Source organism: Lactuca sativa, chromosome 6 (genome assembly GCF_002870075.4).
Source record: "Lactuca sativa cultivar Salinas chromosome 6, Lsat_Salinas_v11, whole genome shotgun sequence".
Taxonomy (NCBI): Eukaryota; Viridiplantae; Streptophyta; class Magnoliopsida; order Asterales; family Asteraceae; genus Lactuca; species Lactuca sativa.
Window position 1 is genome coordinate 103517127 of NC_056628.2, and position 18749 is coordinate 103535875.

An 18749-nucleotide genomic window follows, 5' to 3' on the forward strand; every position below is an offset into this window, starting at 1 on the left:
TGTGGTATGTGCAATAACATGTTTATATATGTAGTTTTTGTTTACTTCTCATTATTTTAATTAATCTAAATCTAAATTTTTAAAGATAGCTAAAAGATGTTAAATTGAAGCTTATTTGTGTTTTCTATAATCTTTTATATAATTAAAATAATCTATAAAATAGAGTTAAAATTATTTTTTCAAATGGCAGCTATATACTAGTTTATTCCATCACATATGTTCTCTAGTCATGAATTCAACCATCAAACTCTTGGAGGGTGGGTCTTAACAATACTTTTATGTCAAAAGCTTGTTGGTTAGTAAAAGCATTATATCATGTAATATGATTCATTTCATTACCATATTACTTCTCTTACCTAATAAATTGAGCTCTTTAGTTAACAAAACAAACCCGAGTTGATTTCTAAAATTAGTTGATGGAATGATCATAAAATCTAAGCATTTAATGGATTGGTTTTGTATGGATCATATTTGATGCATTTCTGCCTTACAATCTATCAAGTTTACATAAGAAGAAAACACAAGCACAAATCAACATAGCAATAATGTATTGTTTTTCTCTTTCGAAAAAGATAAAATAATGTATTGTGTTTTATTTGGAAGACGAAACCAATAGGGAATTCAATTGAGTACAAAAAAAAAAAAAAAAAAAACTAAATGTTGATAAAATGATGTTAAAGGAGCAAGTGACATTTAATTTAAAGAATAAGCCGATGCGATACCCTTGTAAGGATCTCCTAGTGCAACAATGTTTCCGGGCCTTGAAAACACAACCTTAAATCAATGAACAAAAAAGTGATGTGACTTAGCAAGATACACTTTCTTCTATTATCTTATGATTATAAATTGATTACATGTTCTAAGAAAAAGAATACTAAATACCTGGTGATCTCCAAGTGTGTGGGTCTTAAAACCAGCAGCACAATAATCAAAATAGTATTCCCATGTACGAATGAATTTTTGGTTGAACCCCAGAGCAAGTATTTTGCTATGAACAACAAACATTAATAATAAATACCACGCCCACAATCATCAAAATGGATAAAAAACATAACAGTTCTTTACCTTTGCTTTTCCATGAAGTTTTTCCTCCAATATCTTAGCGTTTGGTAGTAATGTATCCCTATGTTTTCCACTTGCTCTACACTGTAATAATATTAAGCATTTTGATGAGCTCCTCACCATGAAAACTTGTTAAAAAATAGGACAAATGGTAGGGAATGGCAATGTACTTTTCTCTCGCTGCTAATATCAGCACTATACTTTATATTGTTATTTTCGGTAAAGAATTATAATTACATTATTGTCATAAGTATGAAACTGCAAGTACCTTGCTATTATGTATGAAGAAAAGGCAAATATATTGCTATTTATTTTGTTAAAAACAAAGAAAAAAAGAAAGTAAAGTACATTGCTATTTTCTACAATTTCCCCTTATTAAATAAGACTTACCAGAGGCCGGATGATGCAACCATCGCTGATGTTACTCTGCTAAGTGAAGGCAAGCAACCTCCAGGAAATATGTACTCTTTTATAAAGTCCGAGCTTCGTCTGTACTCATCATACCTCCTGTCTGGGATTGATATGAACTGATGATCCAAACTATATCAGTTACCATTCGACTTTAAAAAGTTTAAAAGAATAATAATAATAAGAAGAAGAAAACTTGCTTGCAAGACAAAAAGTCCATTGTTTGCCAATACTGATTCACAACAACTAAAAAACTCTTCCATGTATTCATGCCCAACAGCTTCTAGCATTTCACTACAGATAGTCACATATGAAAAAGATTTTAAATACTAAATCCTTAAAATTATGTTATTGAATAATGGCCAACACATTTAAACTAAAATATATATGTTAAGCATATTGACTAGAAGATATATGAGAACTCACCAAGATATTATTCTATCGTATTTGTAAGTATGAGGCAATTGCCTATAGTCACATAGTACAAATCTGATTTTGTCCTGAAAATGCATTTAAGAAGCCGATAAATTAATGAAATGATGACTTTGATATATCACAACTAAATAATAATACCTGTAGGCCAGCTTCCTTCACTTTTGTTTCTGCATATTTTAGTTGCTCCTCAGAGAGGGTGATGCCAGTGTATTTACATCCAGTTCTTTTCACTAATTCAATAGCTAAAGTACCCCAACCACATCCTATCTCAAGAACTTTGTGTTCCTTATCAACTCTTGCTTTTTCAATCAACGAAGAGATCTTTCTCATCTGTGCTGTTTTCAAGTCCTCATCTTCATTCTATATATTGCAAGTGCGAGTTAGACTTGAATAAGACAAAAACAGTATTCAAAAAAAATATATATAATACATTCTTACCTTAAATATTGCACATGAGTATGTCATCGTGTCGTCCAAGAACAATGCAAATAACTCATTACTCTATATAATATAATAGATTAAATGGTTGTAACGTTAGTGAGGTGCATAATGAAGCTTTACAACATATAAATTAAAAAAAAAAACATTTCAAATACCAAATCATAGTGGCGAGATATGTTTCGACGTGCTTGAGTAAGAGAATTTTGCCTTGAAATATGATGATAGAAATACTTGGCTGATGCCACTCCAGCTGTTAAAAACATTGGTGTCCACCAGCCCCTAGAGTCGCACATACTTCATGCCATGAGTATAATTAATTAAAGAACAACATATGAAGATGTGTTAAAAGCTGTAACTACGTACCTTTTGCTAGACTTTTGGGCACAACTTTCTAAATCTCTGTTAATAATGAAAATCTATGAAACAGGAAAACTTCAGTGAGAAAGCACAATAGGAAATTAACTAGTTAAATAAATATAAACCGAAAACCATTAAGTTTACCATAAACATATTTAAAAGGCCTTCCTTTTTATCAACAAAGGAGAAATCTCCATTTATGTAAGCATCAGCAAGACCTAAATCGGCTTTTGTAGCAATCTGCATGGAGATTTCTTCATATTAAATCATTTCGGGTTGGGTTGTATCTCTAAGACAAAAGTATAATTTCTAGAAGAGCTAAGATCGATGCATTAACCTTCCAATAGAATTGGGGATTGTGAACTTTGAGATAAACTTTAAAATTGCTCTTCTTTCTGGTTCCTTCAAAGGTGAACATTGTACCTCCTTCTTCTAATAAACTATAAGAAATAAATATTATTATGTATAAGTTGTGTTATGTTTGAAAGTAACCCTTAAGAGTTTAAAGGGACGATGTTTATTGTTCCTCACATTAAACTTCCCATAGCGATATAATCTTTAAGGAACCTAGCAACAAAAAACCTTGCACCAGTTTCCATTAGAGATGGTACCATATGTTTAGGGTCCTTGAGAATTTCACAGCTCTTACTAAGCATGCCATTTGCAGCAAGCATACCGGCCTTTAACCCATCCTCATGGAACCCATAACCTATACAAATAAATTAGAACCAATAAATATGGAGTGAAGAATGAATGAAAATTAAATAGATAATCTAACATATCGTATGAATAGTCAACAAGAATAAAACTACCTTGGTATGCACCACAAAACCAAATTCCTCTCTTCCCTTGAATTTGATTTAGCTCAAGTGAAGCCTTCGATGCAGCAACTGATGGGATTGGATGTCCAGTTGTCCACTTGAGCATCGTATGTTTTGGTGTTCGGGGTGGATTTAGGGTAACCAGAAAAGGTGGCCCCTTATCATCAATGTTCTGAATTTTCATCATGTAAATTATATTGTGGAAAATATGATATTTTTGCACTTACATAATTGCGATCAATATAGCATTGATCATACAAACCTGAAGCACATTTAGCCAATATGTTAAGCAAACTTTATTGTCCACGGTTCCAAGAAAGTTCCATGAGCTCCATGCAGATGGGTTCTGGGGCATTAGACTTTTGTCACGATGTAGAAAAATATCACTGCCAACAAAAAAGACTTGTAAAGTTTTAAACCGAATCTGAAATCATAAAGTAATTAATTAAAGAACTAAAGTATTTAAGAGGTTACCTATACACATAATTAAAAGCACCAAGAATTCTTCTTTCTTCGTGTGTAGCTTCTTCTCCTAACATCTTTAGAGTTTCTGGCGCATGCGTAGCCATTATGCAATCAGAATACGTTTCTCGCGATCCATCTTTGCATACAACTTCACAACCTGTTCATACTCCAAAACATATTCAACATGAGAAAAGCTTTGAAACAACTACTTTCTATACTAAAAATAATCTTCAAGATCACAAAACTCAAGTATGTAAATAGAAATCACTTACCATTATCGACTTTTGTGATAGATTGGACAATGCAACCCATTCTTATTTGGCAACCTCTCTTCTCCAGTTCTTCTCTGACCTTTTATTCATTTAATCATATAGTTAAAATGATGTATCTCTTAATTGTGGTGAAGCTGATAGCATAATCATTCTACCATGAAAACAGTTAAGGAATCACCTTTTTCACGTAGGTTTGTGACCTCCATCTGATAGTAAACCACTGGGGGCGACCAAAAAGCTGATAAAATATTGAACATAAGTAATCATATATATATATATATATATATATATATATATATATATATATATATATATATATATATATATATATATATATATATATATATATATTCAAATTCTTTTGAAAACCAAAAGATTTGTGAGAACTTGAGAACTCATAGTTAACTCATCATTTTTCAACACCAAAAACACAATTCTTCTCCAAATAGTGTGTCAAAGTCATATCTAGGCTCAAAAAAAAAAAAAAAAAAAATTAACGATTTTATTTTATTTTTTTTTGGTTTTTTTGTATGACTGCTGATGAGCATAATCAACAGTTGTACGGATTGTTAACGAGAATAATCAGCAGTCACTACTGATTGCTCATCAGCAGTTCGTATGGTTGTTGATTGTGTATATCCGCAATCCATATGGCTGCTGATTGTGTACATCTGCAGTCCATATGACTACTGATTATGTTTATCAGCAGTCCGTACAGCTGCTGATTGTACATACATGCAAATTTCGAAAATAAATAAAAAAAATTGTCAAATCTATTTTTTTTTTTAGCTTAGATATGAATTAGACGCACAATTTTGGAGAAGATTGATGTTTTTGGTGTTGAAAAATGATGAGTTGATTATGAGTTCGCAAGTTCTAACAAATTTTTTGGTTCACACAATATATATATATATATATATATATATATATATATATATATATATATATATATATATATATATATATATATATATTGACTATGAATAATTACGAAAAGGTTTGTCTACCTGAAGTAGATGATGATTGCGACAAAATGAGAGAACGGAAAAAGCAGAGAAACTCTTAACTCCTTCGGCAGGGCAAGACCATATGGAGGAGCAAACTGGAACCTGTTACAAAATTTTATATCATATATTCCCACTTAAATTGTTTTTATATGTTCAAATATTAAAAAGCTAATTGTTGAAGTTTTCTCACAAGATAAGCATTCTGAAACAACTCAGAGTAACCATGTGACTTGAGAAAGTCCCCCAATGTTTCATTGCGACTAAGGTCTTGGTTGTTTTCAAGCTCTTCAAGATACCTATATCATTTATGATATTAGTTTTGAGCTACTAGCAAATTTGCTTTAATTATATTATTTGAAGCCTATATGTTTCATTTCAAAGCATGAATTCATGTAGTATTTTCAATTTGTAAAATTTACCTTAATACATCATCTTTAAACTTGGTAATTTCTCTAATCATCTTCCAGAAGTAAGGATTTAGTACATTCCTTTTTTGTGCAAATAAACCTGATAAACCATTTCGACTGCCCCATTCACAACCATTGCCTTCATCTAAGCTTACGGAGAATGACATATCAGAAATCTCAATATCAACTCCAAGCGTCTCAAAGAACTCTATCATGTTGGGATATGTAACCTAGATATTCATCAACTGATTAGTTATATATATATATATATATATATATATATATATATATATATATATATATATATATATATATATATAGGACACCCAATTAAAATTAATAGGAGTCTAGATAAAACATGACTAAACTTTTATTTATGAAAGTCAAAATAGAACAATTCTTCCAAAGAATACAAAACCATTTAATTTATATCACATCACCTTAACAATTAGACTAAACTACAAAAATGGTCCCATGGTTTGCAGAAAACTGTGGATGAAGTCCAAAATCTTTTCAACTTGCACCAATAATCGAATTTCAAATCGTTTTGGTGATTTTGGTCCCTATCAACTTGAAAAACGATTATACCCTTATATTTGTATTTATTTCAATTTTATGTTTACTTTGATAATTTTAGATAATTAAAATAAAAGAAGGCCCCACCAACCCTACACCTCCCCCTCTCACCTCTCTCTCTCACACACACATACACACACACACACTTCCTAGTGTTATCCCTCCCATCATTATCGCCACTTCATATCCTCCAACATATCCTCTGGTCATTGCTCCAACCACTTCATCTCCTCCGACAAAGTGAGAGCTGAAAACCCTAGAATCTATCAAAATATAAAAAGTTCAAATCTTTTTAGTTTGACCATGTTTATCTCCATATCCCCTGTTTTTTACAGTGACACTATGCTCTCCGATGAGGTGCTTGTGTCTCATAACCATCTTTCCCTCTCTTCAAGGATAACAAACATCACCCCCTTCATCTACATCCCAACCATCACAAACTACCATATGGTCCATCATTACCGTCTTCACCATTTTCGTTTTCCTGACCTAGCCAAGATCATCCAGTCAACGAGAAAATACACTCATCGAATGATATCTAAAACACCACCAAACAATCCCCTCTCAGATTAAAACTATAAGAGCACCATCGTCATTAATTTCTCACCATCTCAACATACCAATACTGTAACGCTCGCAGATTCGGCTAGTCAATTTAGAGATAATAAATGTTAAAAATGACTTTTTGATAGAAGACTATTTAGGATAAATAATCTTAAGCAAATTTATAGTATATTTCACAAGGATTCCGTACATATAAAGAATGCTGAAATCCGACTTCTAACAAAGAAGTTATGGTCTGTCAAAGTTTCACGATTAAACCGGCACGACTTTGCATATAGTAAAAAGCAAATTTTTGATGAAATACTTTTTGCATTAGCAATCTAAATGAGAGTCGTAGTAGACGTTAAACCGAAAGCGTGCATATAGAGAACGTCCAAATCTGACTTTGTTAGAGGAAGTTATGATTTTTCTAAGATTCAACGTAGCAGTATACAACCCGGAAATCAAATTTTATATCGATCAAATATTAGCCGACACAACCTAAACGAGAATTGAAAATCTCGTTAATAGGGGCTCAACGATATAAAGACATTCGAAAACGGATGTCGGATGACAAAATTATGAATTTTTAACGCACTTTAACTATCTAAGCCTGTTAAAATATAACTTTAAAAATAAATCAAAGTTAGCCTACGAAGTCTAAACAAAAGTTGTAGATCTCGTCGATACCTACGCGTGGATATAAAAAACGTCAAAAACGGAGTTCGTATGCGAAAGTTACGGATTTTAGAAGATAATTAAGTTTGGATTAACCAACGAGTGACACGTGGCAAAATCTAGGCCATACCTTCTTCCCCACGGCTTGCCACCAAATTTCGACACGTGGTACATTACGACCAGCGTAATTTTTGAGTACGCCCAATGTAACCCTTAAAAATCCATTATGCCTAGCATAATTCTTACACCCAGTGTACTTGGGCGCTAGTAGCTATAAATAGAGCTTATTTCTCACGCTTTTCTTCACACCTCTTCAACCAATTCTCTCCCAAACCTCCCAAGGTCCTAATACCTTATCTATACCCCTTCCTAGGAGTTAGTAGCGAGCCTCGGAGCACCGAAAATCCCCAAGAAGAAGAGCTTTCAGCTCAGAGGTTTCTCGCTAAACCACCTGTAAGTTAAGTTATGCTTACCGTACTTTAAGTATAACTTAAGTTTAAGTTCATTATCGTTATTATGAACCTATAAACAAGATTTATCAGTGATTCCAATTCGTTATACTGATTGATCTACTTATGGGGATGATGTCTAGGCTGGATTTAGTGAGGTGTTTAAAGTGAGATTTCCAAACAGTATACTTTGTATATCAAACGGACCCTACCTCCGATATGATCCTACCTGGTTGCTCCTTATTTGATAGATCTTGAAGTAGACGTTGACTTAATGATGAATCTAGACTAATAATTAGTCGCAATAAATATTAGACTAAAACTTAGTGATAATGATACTAGGTTTCGTCAAAGGAAAAAACAATTGCTAGAAGCGAAACGTTGTCCGAATTTCGAATCGTTACTTTAACATGTGAGTTCATAGTCCCTTTCATGAACATGATTTTAATACATGTATTAATAAAAGTATTGAGTATATGTTGAAAGTTTATATGTGAGTTATATGCTTATTATTTGGAAATATAAGTGTTATATATATATATATATATATATATATATATATATATATATATATATATATATATATATATATATATATATATATATATGATGATATACGCTACGCGAACCAGACATGGTTCTATATGTGTTAAGATGTATTAACATGATAATAATAATAGAAGTATTATAAATGAGAAGATAAATGTACGTTAATAGTTAATACTCTGTATAAAATATTATACTAAATTAGGATAGTGTTGCCGAAACAGAGTTGGTATTGAAAGTTGATTATAAGGATTGTAGGTTAGTTTAGTGATGAAATAAGACTTAAAAGAAATGCTTAGTTTAGTTAAGTTTGGATATTGGGTAGTATCTTATTAAGGGTACGTGTGTGATCAGAATAGAGAGTAGAAACTCTATTCGAGGAGATTAATGATCGATCGAGTATGTCCTACGTACAAAAGTACTTTTTATGTACCAAGTCTTTTTCAAAGCTCTGCATCTCAGGTGTTGCTTGTGTCGGGGTATTATTATGTTATGGGGTACGAGTCCTACTCATACCAGGATACTATAATGTACGAAGTCCTTTTTTGACAGTATTATGTGTTGGAGTACGGTAGCGTACATGAGTACTTTATTAGTATTTCCCCATACTTTTTATTTTGGCGAAATTTGTGTGTTAGCGTTTCCTTTCACAAAGTAATTGAGGGAATTTCGTAGACTGCCTAATAGAGTGTGTCAGTAACAAACCACTACTAGGTATGTATGATGTTGTATTGCCGGATAGGGTGAGTTTAGGGTAAAATACCTCACGACGTCAGACCACTGCTAGACATAGTTATCTAGATAACCACCAATGACTTAATTGTCTTGTGGTTTTATTTTACGAACAGAGGTTCATGGTGAAACTTATTCCATTCCCCTAATTTGATGTATTTATTGATCATCGGTTACTGCCAGGGAATTTCCAAAGCAGCGTCGTCAGTTTGTATTTTATATTGATCCTTTAGGCTAGATCTTGTAAGATCATTGTATAGGATCAATATGTGGGAATCGATGGGATGGGATGGATTGTTTTAGAGATATGACATATCTGTGTTAATGATAATAGTTAGTTTTGCAAGTTTGAGATATACATTATTATCACATTGCGAGATTGAAATCCATATGTACTTACCAGGCTTCCCAAATTGACTTACTCAGTTTATTGTATCATAGGTGGCTATATGAAATTTACATTCTGCTGAGAGATTCAAGGAGTATTAGACTACTAGTTTAATTACTGTAAGTCTTGTAATATTTCGTTATGCTTATGTTTCTGTATTGACGATAACTCCTAATGTTTTAACATAAATAAAATACATTTATTCGGAAATGCTTTGATAATATCATTATCATATTTTCTGGGAACAAATTCCAGTAATATTATTCTTCAAAAATGATACTCTAATTTTTAAATAAGCATAAATAAATCGGTCTTTTCTGGTCGTGAAATGGGGATGTCCCATTTATATTAAAATTAATATAAATATTAATTTTAATACTTTTTAACGATAAAAAAATATAATACTTTTTAATATTATAAATATTAATATTAATTTATATTAATATTCTATCATATTTCTATAAAAAAAACGCATGGATATAAAGATCATAAGTAAAAATATAATACTTTTTAACGATAATAATTTAAACAAAAACTGTAGTAGACTTAAATACGAACACGCTGATATAAATATTTTTAAAATCTGAGATCATTTGAAGAAGTTAAGATGTTCAGAACACAAGACCTAAGCCAAACAATAAGACTTAAGCAACCAAGTAGCCGAGGGTACAGTGACCATAAGCATCAACAACCTTAAACACCTTATTAATTATTGTCCCACATAAGATGACTTGAGAAAACCTAAAGAAACTGGTCATAAATATTAAATGTGTATAAAAACTTATTTTGCAACATATATATATATATATATATATATATATATATATATATATATATATATATATATATATTCTAATAAATGAATAGTTTTAATTTTCATTTGACATGTGTCACTCTAATATAATTTTTCATTAATATCATGCCACAAGTCAAAGAGATATATTAGGCAACACTTCAAAATTCAAATTTACTTTTTTTTTTTTTAAATATATGTTAAATTTGAAGTTATAATAACTTTAAAAATTTGGTATATCTCATAATTAATGATTTATTTAAAGTAATTGATAAATAATTTATGAATTTTTATTATGAAAAATTAATTTATTTTGTAACCGTGGTTCCCACAGATTATAAACTAGTATATATATATATATATATATATATATATATATATATATATATATATATATATATATATATATATATATATATATATTAAAGACTAAGTATACACAAAAAAAAAAAAAAAACATTAAGAACTAAATGTGTGCAAATATGTAAACTTTAATACTCTGTTAAGTCATTTTCTTTGATTTACATGGAATGACGTATATAAAAAAACTTAGTAATAAAAGGTGTACAAATCAATCAAAAAATATAATACCGTCATTATCCTATTTATATTAATATTAATATTTTATCACATTGACCGGCTTTTTTTTGTTTTTTATTTAATTTAATTTAATTTAACAGTACAAGTAAAGTATTAACATACACCTAACATTGTATGTAAGTGTTTTTTTGTGAGTATTCTAACATTCTATCATATCTCTATATAAAACCTCCAAATATTACTCGTAAAAAAGCAAATTTACATCAGAAAGTAACAAAGCAATAGCTGTTGATTCCTATGATTGGTTGTTGTGCCACGACTTTAAAAAAGGTAAACACATTTCCTCATCCTTATTTGTGGTGGAAATTGTCTAAATGAGCTGTTGGATTTTGCATTCCAAATATAGACACGTCGCATGTTTGGTTTAATATTTTTTTAACAATATGTTTTTCATTTATGTACTAAAAAATTATAATATCCTATACCACATTACACCCTCTTCTCTTCTATGTTTATTTACTGTTCAAATTAAAACACTGGACTAATTATAAGAACCGATTAAACATTTGTTTGTTTAAGTAGTAAATCATATATTTTTCTAATTAAATTAAGATATAATTGCATGATGACAATTGATAAATAACTTACACAATTCTCAAGAGCATTTGAACGTTTTTAAAGAACATTCAACGGGTAGGTAAAGTTATGCAACATGAATGGAGGTAACCATCATTTGAACATAAATGAATGTATGAATGAAGGGAGAAGGAATAGTCTATAGTTACCCGATTGAAGACCATAAAACCCAGGTCCAAATCAACACCATCTATGGTGACAGTTTTGGCATGACCGCCGAGGTACTCCTCCTTCTCGTATAACACCACCTCAACCCCCGCTGTTGATGCTACATATGCCGACACCAGCCCACTTATACCCGCACCTACCACCGCCACTCTCCTCTTACACATCCTCTCTCTCTCTCTCTCTCTCTCTCTCTCTCTCTCTCCCTGCAATGCAAAAACAAGTTCAAATGATGAATAATCCATGGATATGAAGATTTAAAATCTATAAAACCCATAACACATTAAACCTGCAGATTCAGAGATGAGAGTGAAGTTGGTTAAGAAAAAACAGCTATTATTTTTCCTCTAAGCCAACAATACTGAGAGGTCACTGGGTAGTACATAAAAGGTCCAGGGAATGGACAAAAGATGTTGGGTAGGACATCATATATGAAGCTCTACTAAATGGATAAAGTTAACAAGTATACGTACAGATAATATTTATAATACGTAACACAACAAAGAACAATAGAAGTCAAGCATCAACTTGCAACTCGCCCCACACACATATAACAATTTTATAAAGTTAAGTATTGACATAGTTCGGTAAAATTAGCATGGTTACGAGGCCAAGCATGTAGATGATTAATCTACTATTATCATAAAGTTCAAGCATTGGATTGATTTACTTTCATCAGCATGCAACGTCCATAAAAATGGAAAAAGATTAAAGAAGAAAAACATCCAAATATTGGGCTTTAACTTTTAAGTTTATGGTTGAGGAATGTACTTGACTATTGCCATATATATGTAAAAGAATCACCATGCTATTCATTCCCTGTCAGGATTAACACAAACAACTAGATTTGAACTAATCGAAAAAAGACCTATATATATATCGATTATGATCGAATCATTTTGATATCAAATTTATATTTTCTAAATGCAATTTAATAAAATAAAAAAATATTTTTATATATTTTTGGACAGTTTATAAATACAAATTGGAAAAAGAAAGGGAACCAACTAATCTTAAGTTTTGGAATTTATACCCAATGGTAGAGACAAATGAAGGAAACAAAAACAATGAGCAACTGAATGCTAATTAAGATATTCGCCACAATATAAGACGGCTCTTAAATTTATTGTTTTACGAAAAATCCAGAAAATTTAACATTATATATCAAAAACTCATGACTATTTTATATATTAGGAAAAAAAAACTTCAGTTAATTTTAAATTTTAAATGAGACTTTTATCCGACAACCCAAATTTACCTGATTGCGAATCCGATGTGGCTTTCTTATGACCTTCACTACTAGAAAACTGCCCCATCACGTACATCAGATTCCGTAGGTAAGCTGTAGGTACAACATGTTTCTTACGGAAAAAGCTTTGTGGTAATTGGTTGTGACAGATTGCCTACATAATTTTCTGTAGGTAATTTTCCTAAGGTTTTCCTACAACTACATCTATCTATGGCTTAGCTATGGAACTTGTTTTACTATAGATTACCTACAATGCTTTTACCTACATATTACCTACGGGATTTTAGCTATGAATTGCCTACAAAAATATTACCCACAGATTCCCTACAAGAAATATTACCTACTGATTCCCTATGACTTTTCCAAATTTTTGTAACAGATTTATCTATCGCAAATCCATCACTAAAATTATTTAAAAAAAAACATAAAAAAACTGAAAGATAACCAGCTTTCTTTTGCCTAAAATGCCGAAAACCAATAATACACTACAAATGCAGAAAAAACCCATTGCATTCATAATTCAACCGGACAAAATAAAATGTCACTAACATTCACAAAAATCTAGGAACTATGTAGCGGATTACCGGATGAGTTGTTTATAAACGACCACAAAAATAAATTGCCTAATACATTTCAACTGTTTAACATTCATAAAACTAGGAACTATTTGGCGGATTACCCGATGAGTTGTTCAACTTTCTAAAATGACCGCAATTTGTTCTTCTACTTGAGCTTGTCGCACATCCATTTCATGTTGTCTTATTTGAAATCGTGCATCCATTTCAACTTCTCTTTCTTTCAATTGCAAATCCAATTTAGCTTACGGAAAAAATAAAGTGCATTGTTCTTATATTTTCGACCCACTCTGGGTCTTTACCAGTCAACTTTTTCTACGTAAACAATAGTATATTTGATGTAAGTAGTGCCAATTGAAAAATATTACTAATATTTATAATTAATATAGTAATTAAAGAAGAACATCCCTTATGAACAGTCAACCAGGGTATTGTTCAAGGGTTAGTTTAATCCATTTGCACTATTCATCGACTTAACCGATTCACTGCCTCAAATACATCTGTTTCTTCGTTCTCTTTAATCGGCGAGTTGCTCTTTCCAATGATAATCTCCACCGCTTAACTTCGAAGAACCCCTTCTCACTGCCAACGACTCATCTTAACGTCGATCTCACGTGCTTCGATTTTTGCCATCGACTACCATCTAAGAGGTCGAAAACGTCGACATCTATTGTCATCTATCTACGAAATTCCTCTTTTTGGAGTCGATAAAAAATTTTCCATTACCACCGTCTCTACGTTCCAATCAGTTTAATACATGTATGTACGACTTGTAGCTATCTTATGCTTCATCGTAACCATCTGCAATTACTTCCACTATTCTTTTCTGTCTCGTTCTCTATTCCACATCACAGAAACTCCAACATAGTAATATTGTTGTTTCTTTTGCCCAATATCTACCTTATTCGTGTTTGTCCTGTGGAGGTTTGGTGAAATTCTGTTCCATAGTAAGGATTAATAAAATTGAATTTTTCTTATTGCAGACTCGCTGGTGTTGTCACTTGATGGTAGCATTTTAACTTTTGAATCTCTGACCAAAATGTCACACCCCAAAATCGAGAACGGCGGAATACGTTTTGGGGTGGAGGACGTCATGTACAGTATCATAACAATTGCATAATAGTAAAAACAAGCGACAACAACCATTGCATTTACATAGTAAGTTTAATTACAACGAGTTCTGTAAAGTTTAATAGACACCAAAAGTATAACAAAATAAAAGATGGGTCTTGTATGTGCTCTATCTTCTCCAAAAGCTGCACCCGTACCTGTCTATGTTTGACCTGAGGATACAAGTTATTTTGAAAACGAGTATCAGCATAAAGCTGGTGAGTTCATAAGAATTTAGTGTCGTTGTTGCATAATAGTGTTTACAAACTTATAGAATAAAGACTGAATTTTTATGTTTATAAGTAGTAGAATCCTTAGAAAATCCTATATTTTCCAGAAAAGTACTTAGTGAGTAAATCCTTTGAGTTGTGTGTAAGCATTATCATTGAAAACCTTCAGTTGTAAAAATACGATAATAAATCTCATTTGAGTAACATAGGTGAAGAAAAGTTATGCCTGTTGTCAGTAGTAGTGGTGCAAGCTTCCATTAGTAATAGATATTTACTTACTTCGGGATGTTAGCTTAGACTTAAGTCTTAGTGTATTAATTTGGATATAGGTGTAACCCTTCATGTGACCATTTGTATAGTAATAGAGAACCCTATGGCCTTCCCGATCATACGTAGTGTAGTGAAGTAGTGCCACCCCTGGGCCTGGTCGGCTCGGACTATAGTTAACAGCTGGGATGTAGTAGTGTCTTCCCCATATAGATCTATATGTGTAGTGTTGCCTTCCTTCTGGAAAGCTCTGGTCACATGGTATAAGCGCGGTAGGGTGTCTTATAGAGAGATAGTGTGTTATACTCTGGATTAGTGTATTCTCTTGTATTATAGTATAGTAGTCTTTTGTATAGTTCATAGAGTGTTCTCTTATACGAGTATTAACTTGTAGTATTAGCCGTTATAGTGGGTATAGTAGTAGTAGAGATAACGAGTAGTAGTCTTAGCTATACCTATTATAGCTAACTAGAGTGTATGATTTCTTGCCTTCGAATATCAAAGGTATTGAGTGTGATGAAGAATTTCATATCTAACACGAATATATATGATATATAACTAAGAAATCAATGACAGTCGGACGGATAACAGATACCCTAAGACCACATCAAACGAGAACAGGAAATAAGGCGAGCTATCGGTCCTAAGTCCTTCAAGCCTTACTTATATAAATATATTAGTGTAGATATATTTTAAAAGAAAGTAATTTAAACACAGTTTTAAAAGCAGTTCAATAACAATTTAATCTTAAAAATGTATCTGATAATCAACTAAAACAGTTTTATTAGAAAACAGCTAAAAGTGTAGGAAAAATCCCTTTTTAATGATAATTTGTAAATGACATATGATTTAATAATAAAAACTTGTAGAATTTATACTTGTACCCCCCCCCCCCAAAAAAAAAAAAAAACATGTAAAAATATTTAGAAATGTTCATTGAGGGGTATGAACTCACTTGCAGCGAGTAGATCGGGTGGAAGTGTCGGATAAGGGTTAAGTGTAAGCTCGGGACTGGAGAACACGCAAGGTTCCTATGTAATATGAAGAGATATATAATTGTATCTAATTAGACTTTGAACTACTAATTAGTTGAGGACATACTCTTCTAGTCGCAAAAATACTTCATTTCAAGTGTTTGGAGTGACCTGGGTGACATCTATGGACGTATAAGGCTTGGATATAGAGTTTACTCATCAAGAGTAAACTCCCAAGAGAGTTTACGGCCCTAATAACCCACTCCCCATGAGTTTACGGCCGTGAAATCATGGCGGGGCATTCTAGGGTGCCAAATGGCCTTATAACATTTGAGGGGTGATGCTAGTTTTGGTTCTAGGGCATTGGAAAGTAATTTGGACATTCTAAGGGCCATTTGAGGAGTTTACGGCAGTAAACTAGGAGTTTACGGCCGTAAACTATTATGTGTCCATTCAAAGTGTGCTTTGGTGGTCCTAAGTCAATCACATATGATTCCAACTCATTTTACAAGAAAAGGGGTGAATTTAGGGCACCATTTAACCCATTTATAGGAGTTTACGGCCCAGGAACCCATCCTTGGGGGGCTTACGGCCGTGAACTCCTAAGGAAGTTGTTTTCATCATGTTTAAGGCTTCTAATTCGTTTGTGGTTGCTTCTAGATATTAGATCAAGGCTTATGAGGTGTGTAAGTGGCATTTTAACACCTTAAAAGGAGTTTACTACCCATGAAAGGGTGTTTACGGCCCAAGCATGTTCTTGGGCAGTAAACTCATGTTTACTCACTAAATGATGAGTTCAAGGTGTTCCAAGTCCAATCCAATAAGTCCTTAAGTCGTATCTAAGCTCTAAAGGTGGTTTGGAAGGGTTTTAAGGCTCAAAAACCCCATTTACATGTGTTCACGGCCTAAGGCTGTTCCAGGGCCGTAAACACATGTTTATGATCCTATTCCATAATTTGAACACGAAATTGAAGGCTAAAGATGTTATACTATGAGCTAGGATAGTTATCTTACCGATTTGGAGCTTGATTTGGATGATTTTTGGATCAAACTTGGCTTTCTAGAGAGAGAGTAGAGAGAGGGTGAGAAGTTTCAAAATGAAGTTATTTCAACTTTAAATATGGTTTAGGTTTGACACACGGGGGAATTCTACCCGATACCGACGTTAAACGAGGCATATGGTCGTACCCGATTAAATTGTCGCATTTAATGTTTTTGTAACTAAAACTTCTTAAAAGGATATTTAGGGTGTTTCCCCGTATTCTTAATTTACTCCTACCCTTATGAAGTCATAGTAAAAGTACAATTTTTTTTATTTGTTTGATCCCAATGTTAACGGAAAAGTTAAATAAGTACGAGTTCTATTAACGGAAAACGGTTTACGGTGACGGATTAGTTTCGGGTTGTCACACAAAATAACCTTGAAGTCATCTTAATGATCAAATGTTTGATCTTGAAGGTAAATAATTAAATATAGAACCCTTGGTTATAGGTGGATGTCAAGGAGGCTTCCACATACTGTAACATCCCATTTTAAGAAGAGTAATTATTATTATTTCGTATTATTGTAGCCCAAAAATCAAATAATAAATATTGGAATGTTAGTTTCGGGGGTTGAAGAATAATATTGGACTTAATTTGAAAGGATCTTGAATGATTGGGGTTAAAAGAGTAAATTCTGGACCTATGTTGAAAGGATTTGTTGAGTGAGGGGCTGTTGTGTAAATTACGGATTAGATTTGGAAAAGATTCTTGAAGCCAGGGTTAAAATGGTAACATATGGATTAAATTTGAAAGAAAGGAGGTTGGAGGGGCTGGTCTTGTAATTATGGGAAAAGGTCTATGAATGGCGGGTATTTAAACGTTACCCACTCGGTAACCTAACCCTAGATGGCCCAAAGCCTCCAGCCGCCAACTTCACCATCCTTATACCCCCTCTCCTAGCCGCCGCCAACCACTTTGTCACTGCCTTGAACCACCGATCGAATCCCATCACAACTCCAACGATGGGGTTGAATCTCGATAGTGTGGCTGCTGCTGTTTCTTTCCCGACCACTGTTCCCTCGTCCCTCCGAGTTGTCGATCGTCCTGTTGTTGTTCTTGTTGTTGCGTCGCCACATAGCTCTGCCATCGCTAGCCGCTGTCGGGACGGAAGAAACATGTTAGTTTCAGTCATTTCCCTCGGTGGAGAGTCGCATCTCCTTTACTCTCGGTTCTATTGTTGCCGTTGCTGGACCAGGAACCGAAGGAAGCCGTCGCTGCCATCAATCGTCGCTGCTTCTGTTGTGGCTGATGGGGAAGATCCGCGGTGGGACGTAGAAAGTGAGGAGGGGTTGGCCTTTGCCGCTGTAAGCTGATTCTACTACCGGATTGTTTCGTTGTTGCCGGTTGTTTCACTCCCACCATCACCGCCCACCACAGGAGGGTGTGGGTTTGTTGTTCGAGCAAGATGTAAGTGTAGGGCTCCTTAGCTTTTGATGTTGGTCATGTATGGTTTACTTTTTGGCTGGAGATCTGGAGGAAAACCTCACTGCCACCACCATGAGGTGGTGGCTGCCGCTCTCAACTGCCGACTGTCGCCAAGGTGGTTGTGTGTTATTAGTGTGTGTATTATTAGTATGTG

General features: G+C 33.1%; 1 protein-coding gene across 2 annotated transcripts; it reads right to left on the reverse strand.

Annotated features, from left to right (window-relative positions):
- Positions 1-537: 537 nt before the first annotated feature.
- Positions 538-12168, reverse strand: LOC111908075 (uncharacterized). 2 transcript variants are annotated; one of them, XM_052764685.1, is made up of 23 exons: positions 12011-12168; positions 11706-11927; positions 5688-5905; positions 5459-5564; positions 5269-5370; positions 4440-4499; positions 4262-4340; positions 3999-4146; positions 3787-3910; positions 3516-3696; positions 3235-3412; positions 3041-3143; positions 2848-2943; positions 2710-2762; positions 2502-2625; positions 2344-2406; positions 2044-2265; positions 1897-1970; positions 1671-1764; positions 1453-1589; positions 1066-1146; positions 883-988; positions 538-774 (listed from the first exon to the last, which is right to left on the reverse strand). In XM_052764685.1, exons 2-23 carry the CDS (start codon positions 11886-11888, stop codon positions 694-696), a joined length of 2613 nt encoding a protein of 870 aa, XP_052620645.1. In that variant the 5' UTR covers positions 11889-11927; positions 12011-12168; the 3' UTR covers positions 538-693. The 2 variants fall into 2 exon arrangements, with proteins under 2 accessions (XP_052620645.1, XP_023759689.1); XM_023903921.3 differs by having other exon boundaries at positions 11706-11923; positions 12011-12131.
- Positions 12169-18749: the final 6581 nt, after the last annotated feature.

Bases quoted from the DNA above. Each gene is read 5' to 3' on its own strand.
- LOC111908075 (XM_052764685.1), bottom strand. From the start codon at position 11,888: ATGTGTAAGAGGAGAGTGGCGGTGGTAGGTGCGGGTATAAGTGGGCTG. The intron at 3,911-3,998 runs GTAACCTCTTAA...TTTTGTTGGCAG, and splicing joins GCTTTTAATTATGTGTATAG to TGATATTTTTCTACATCGTG. The intron at 2,266-2,343 runs GTAAGAATGTAT...TGCAATATATAG, and splicing joins ACTCATGTGCAATATTTAAG to AATGAAGATGAGGACTTGAA.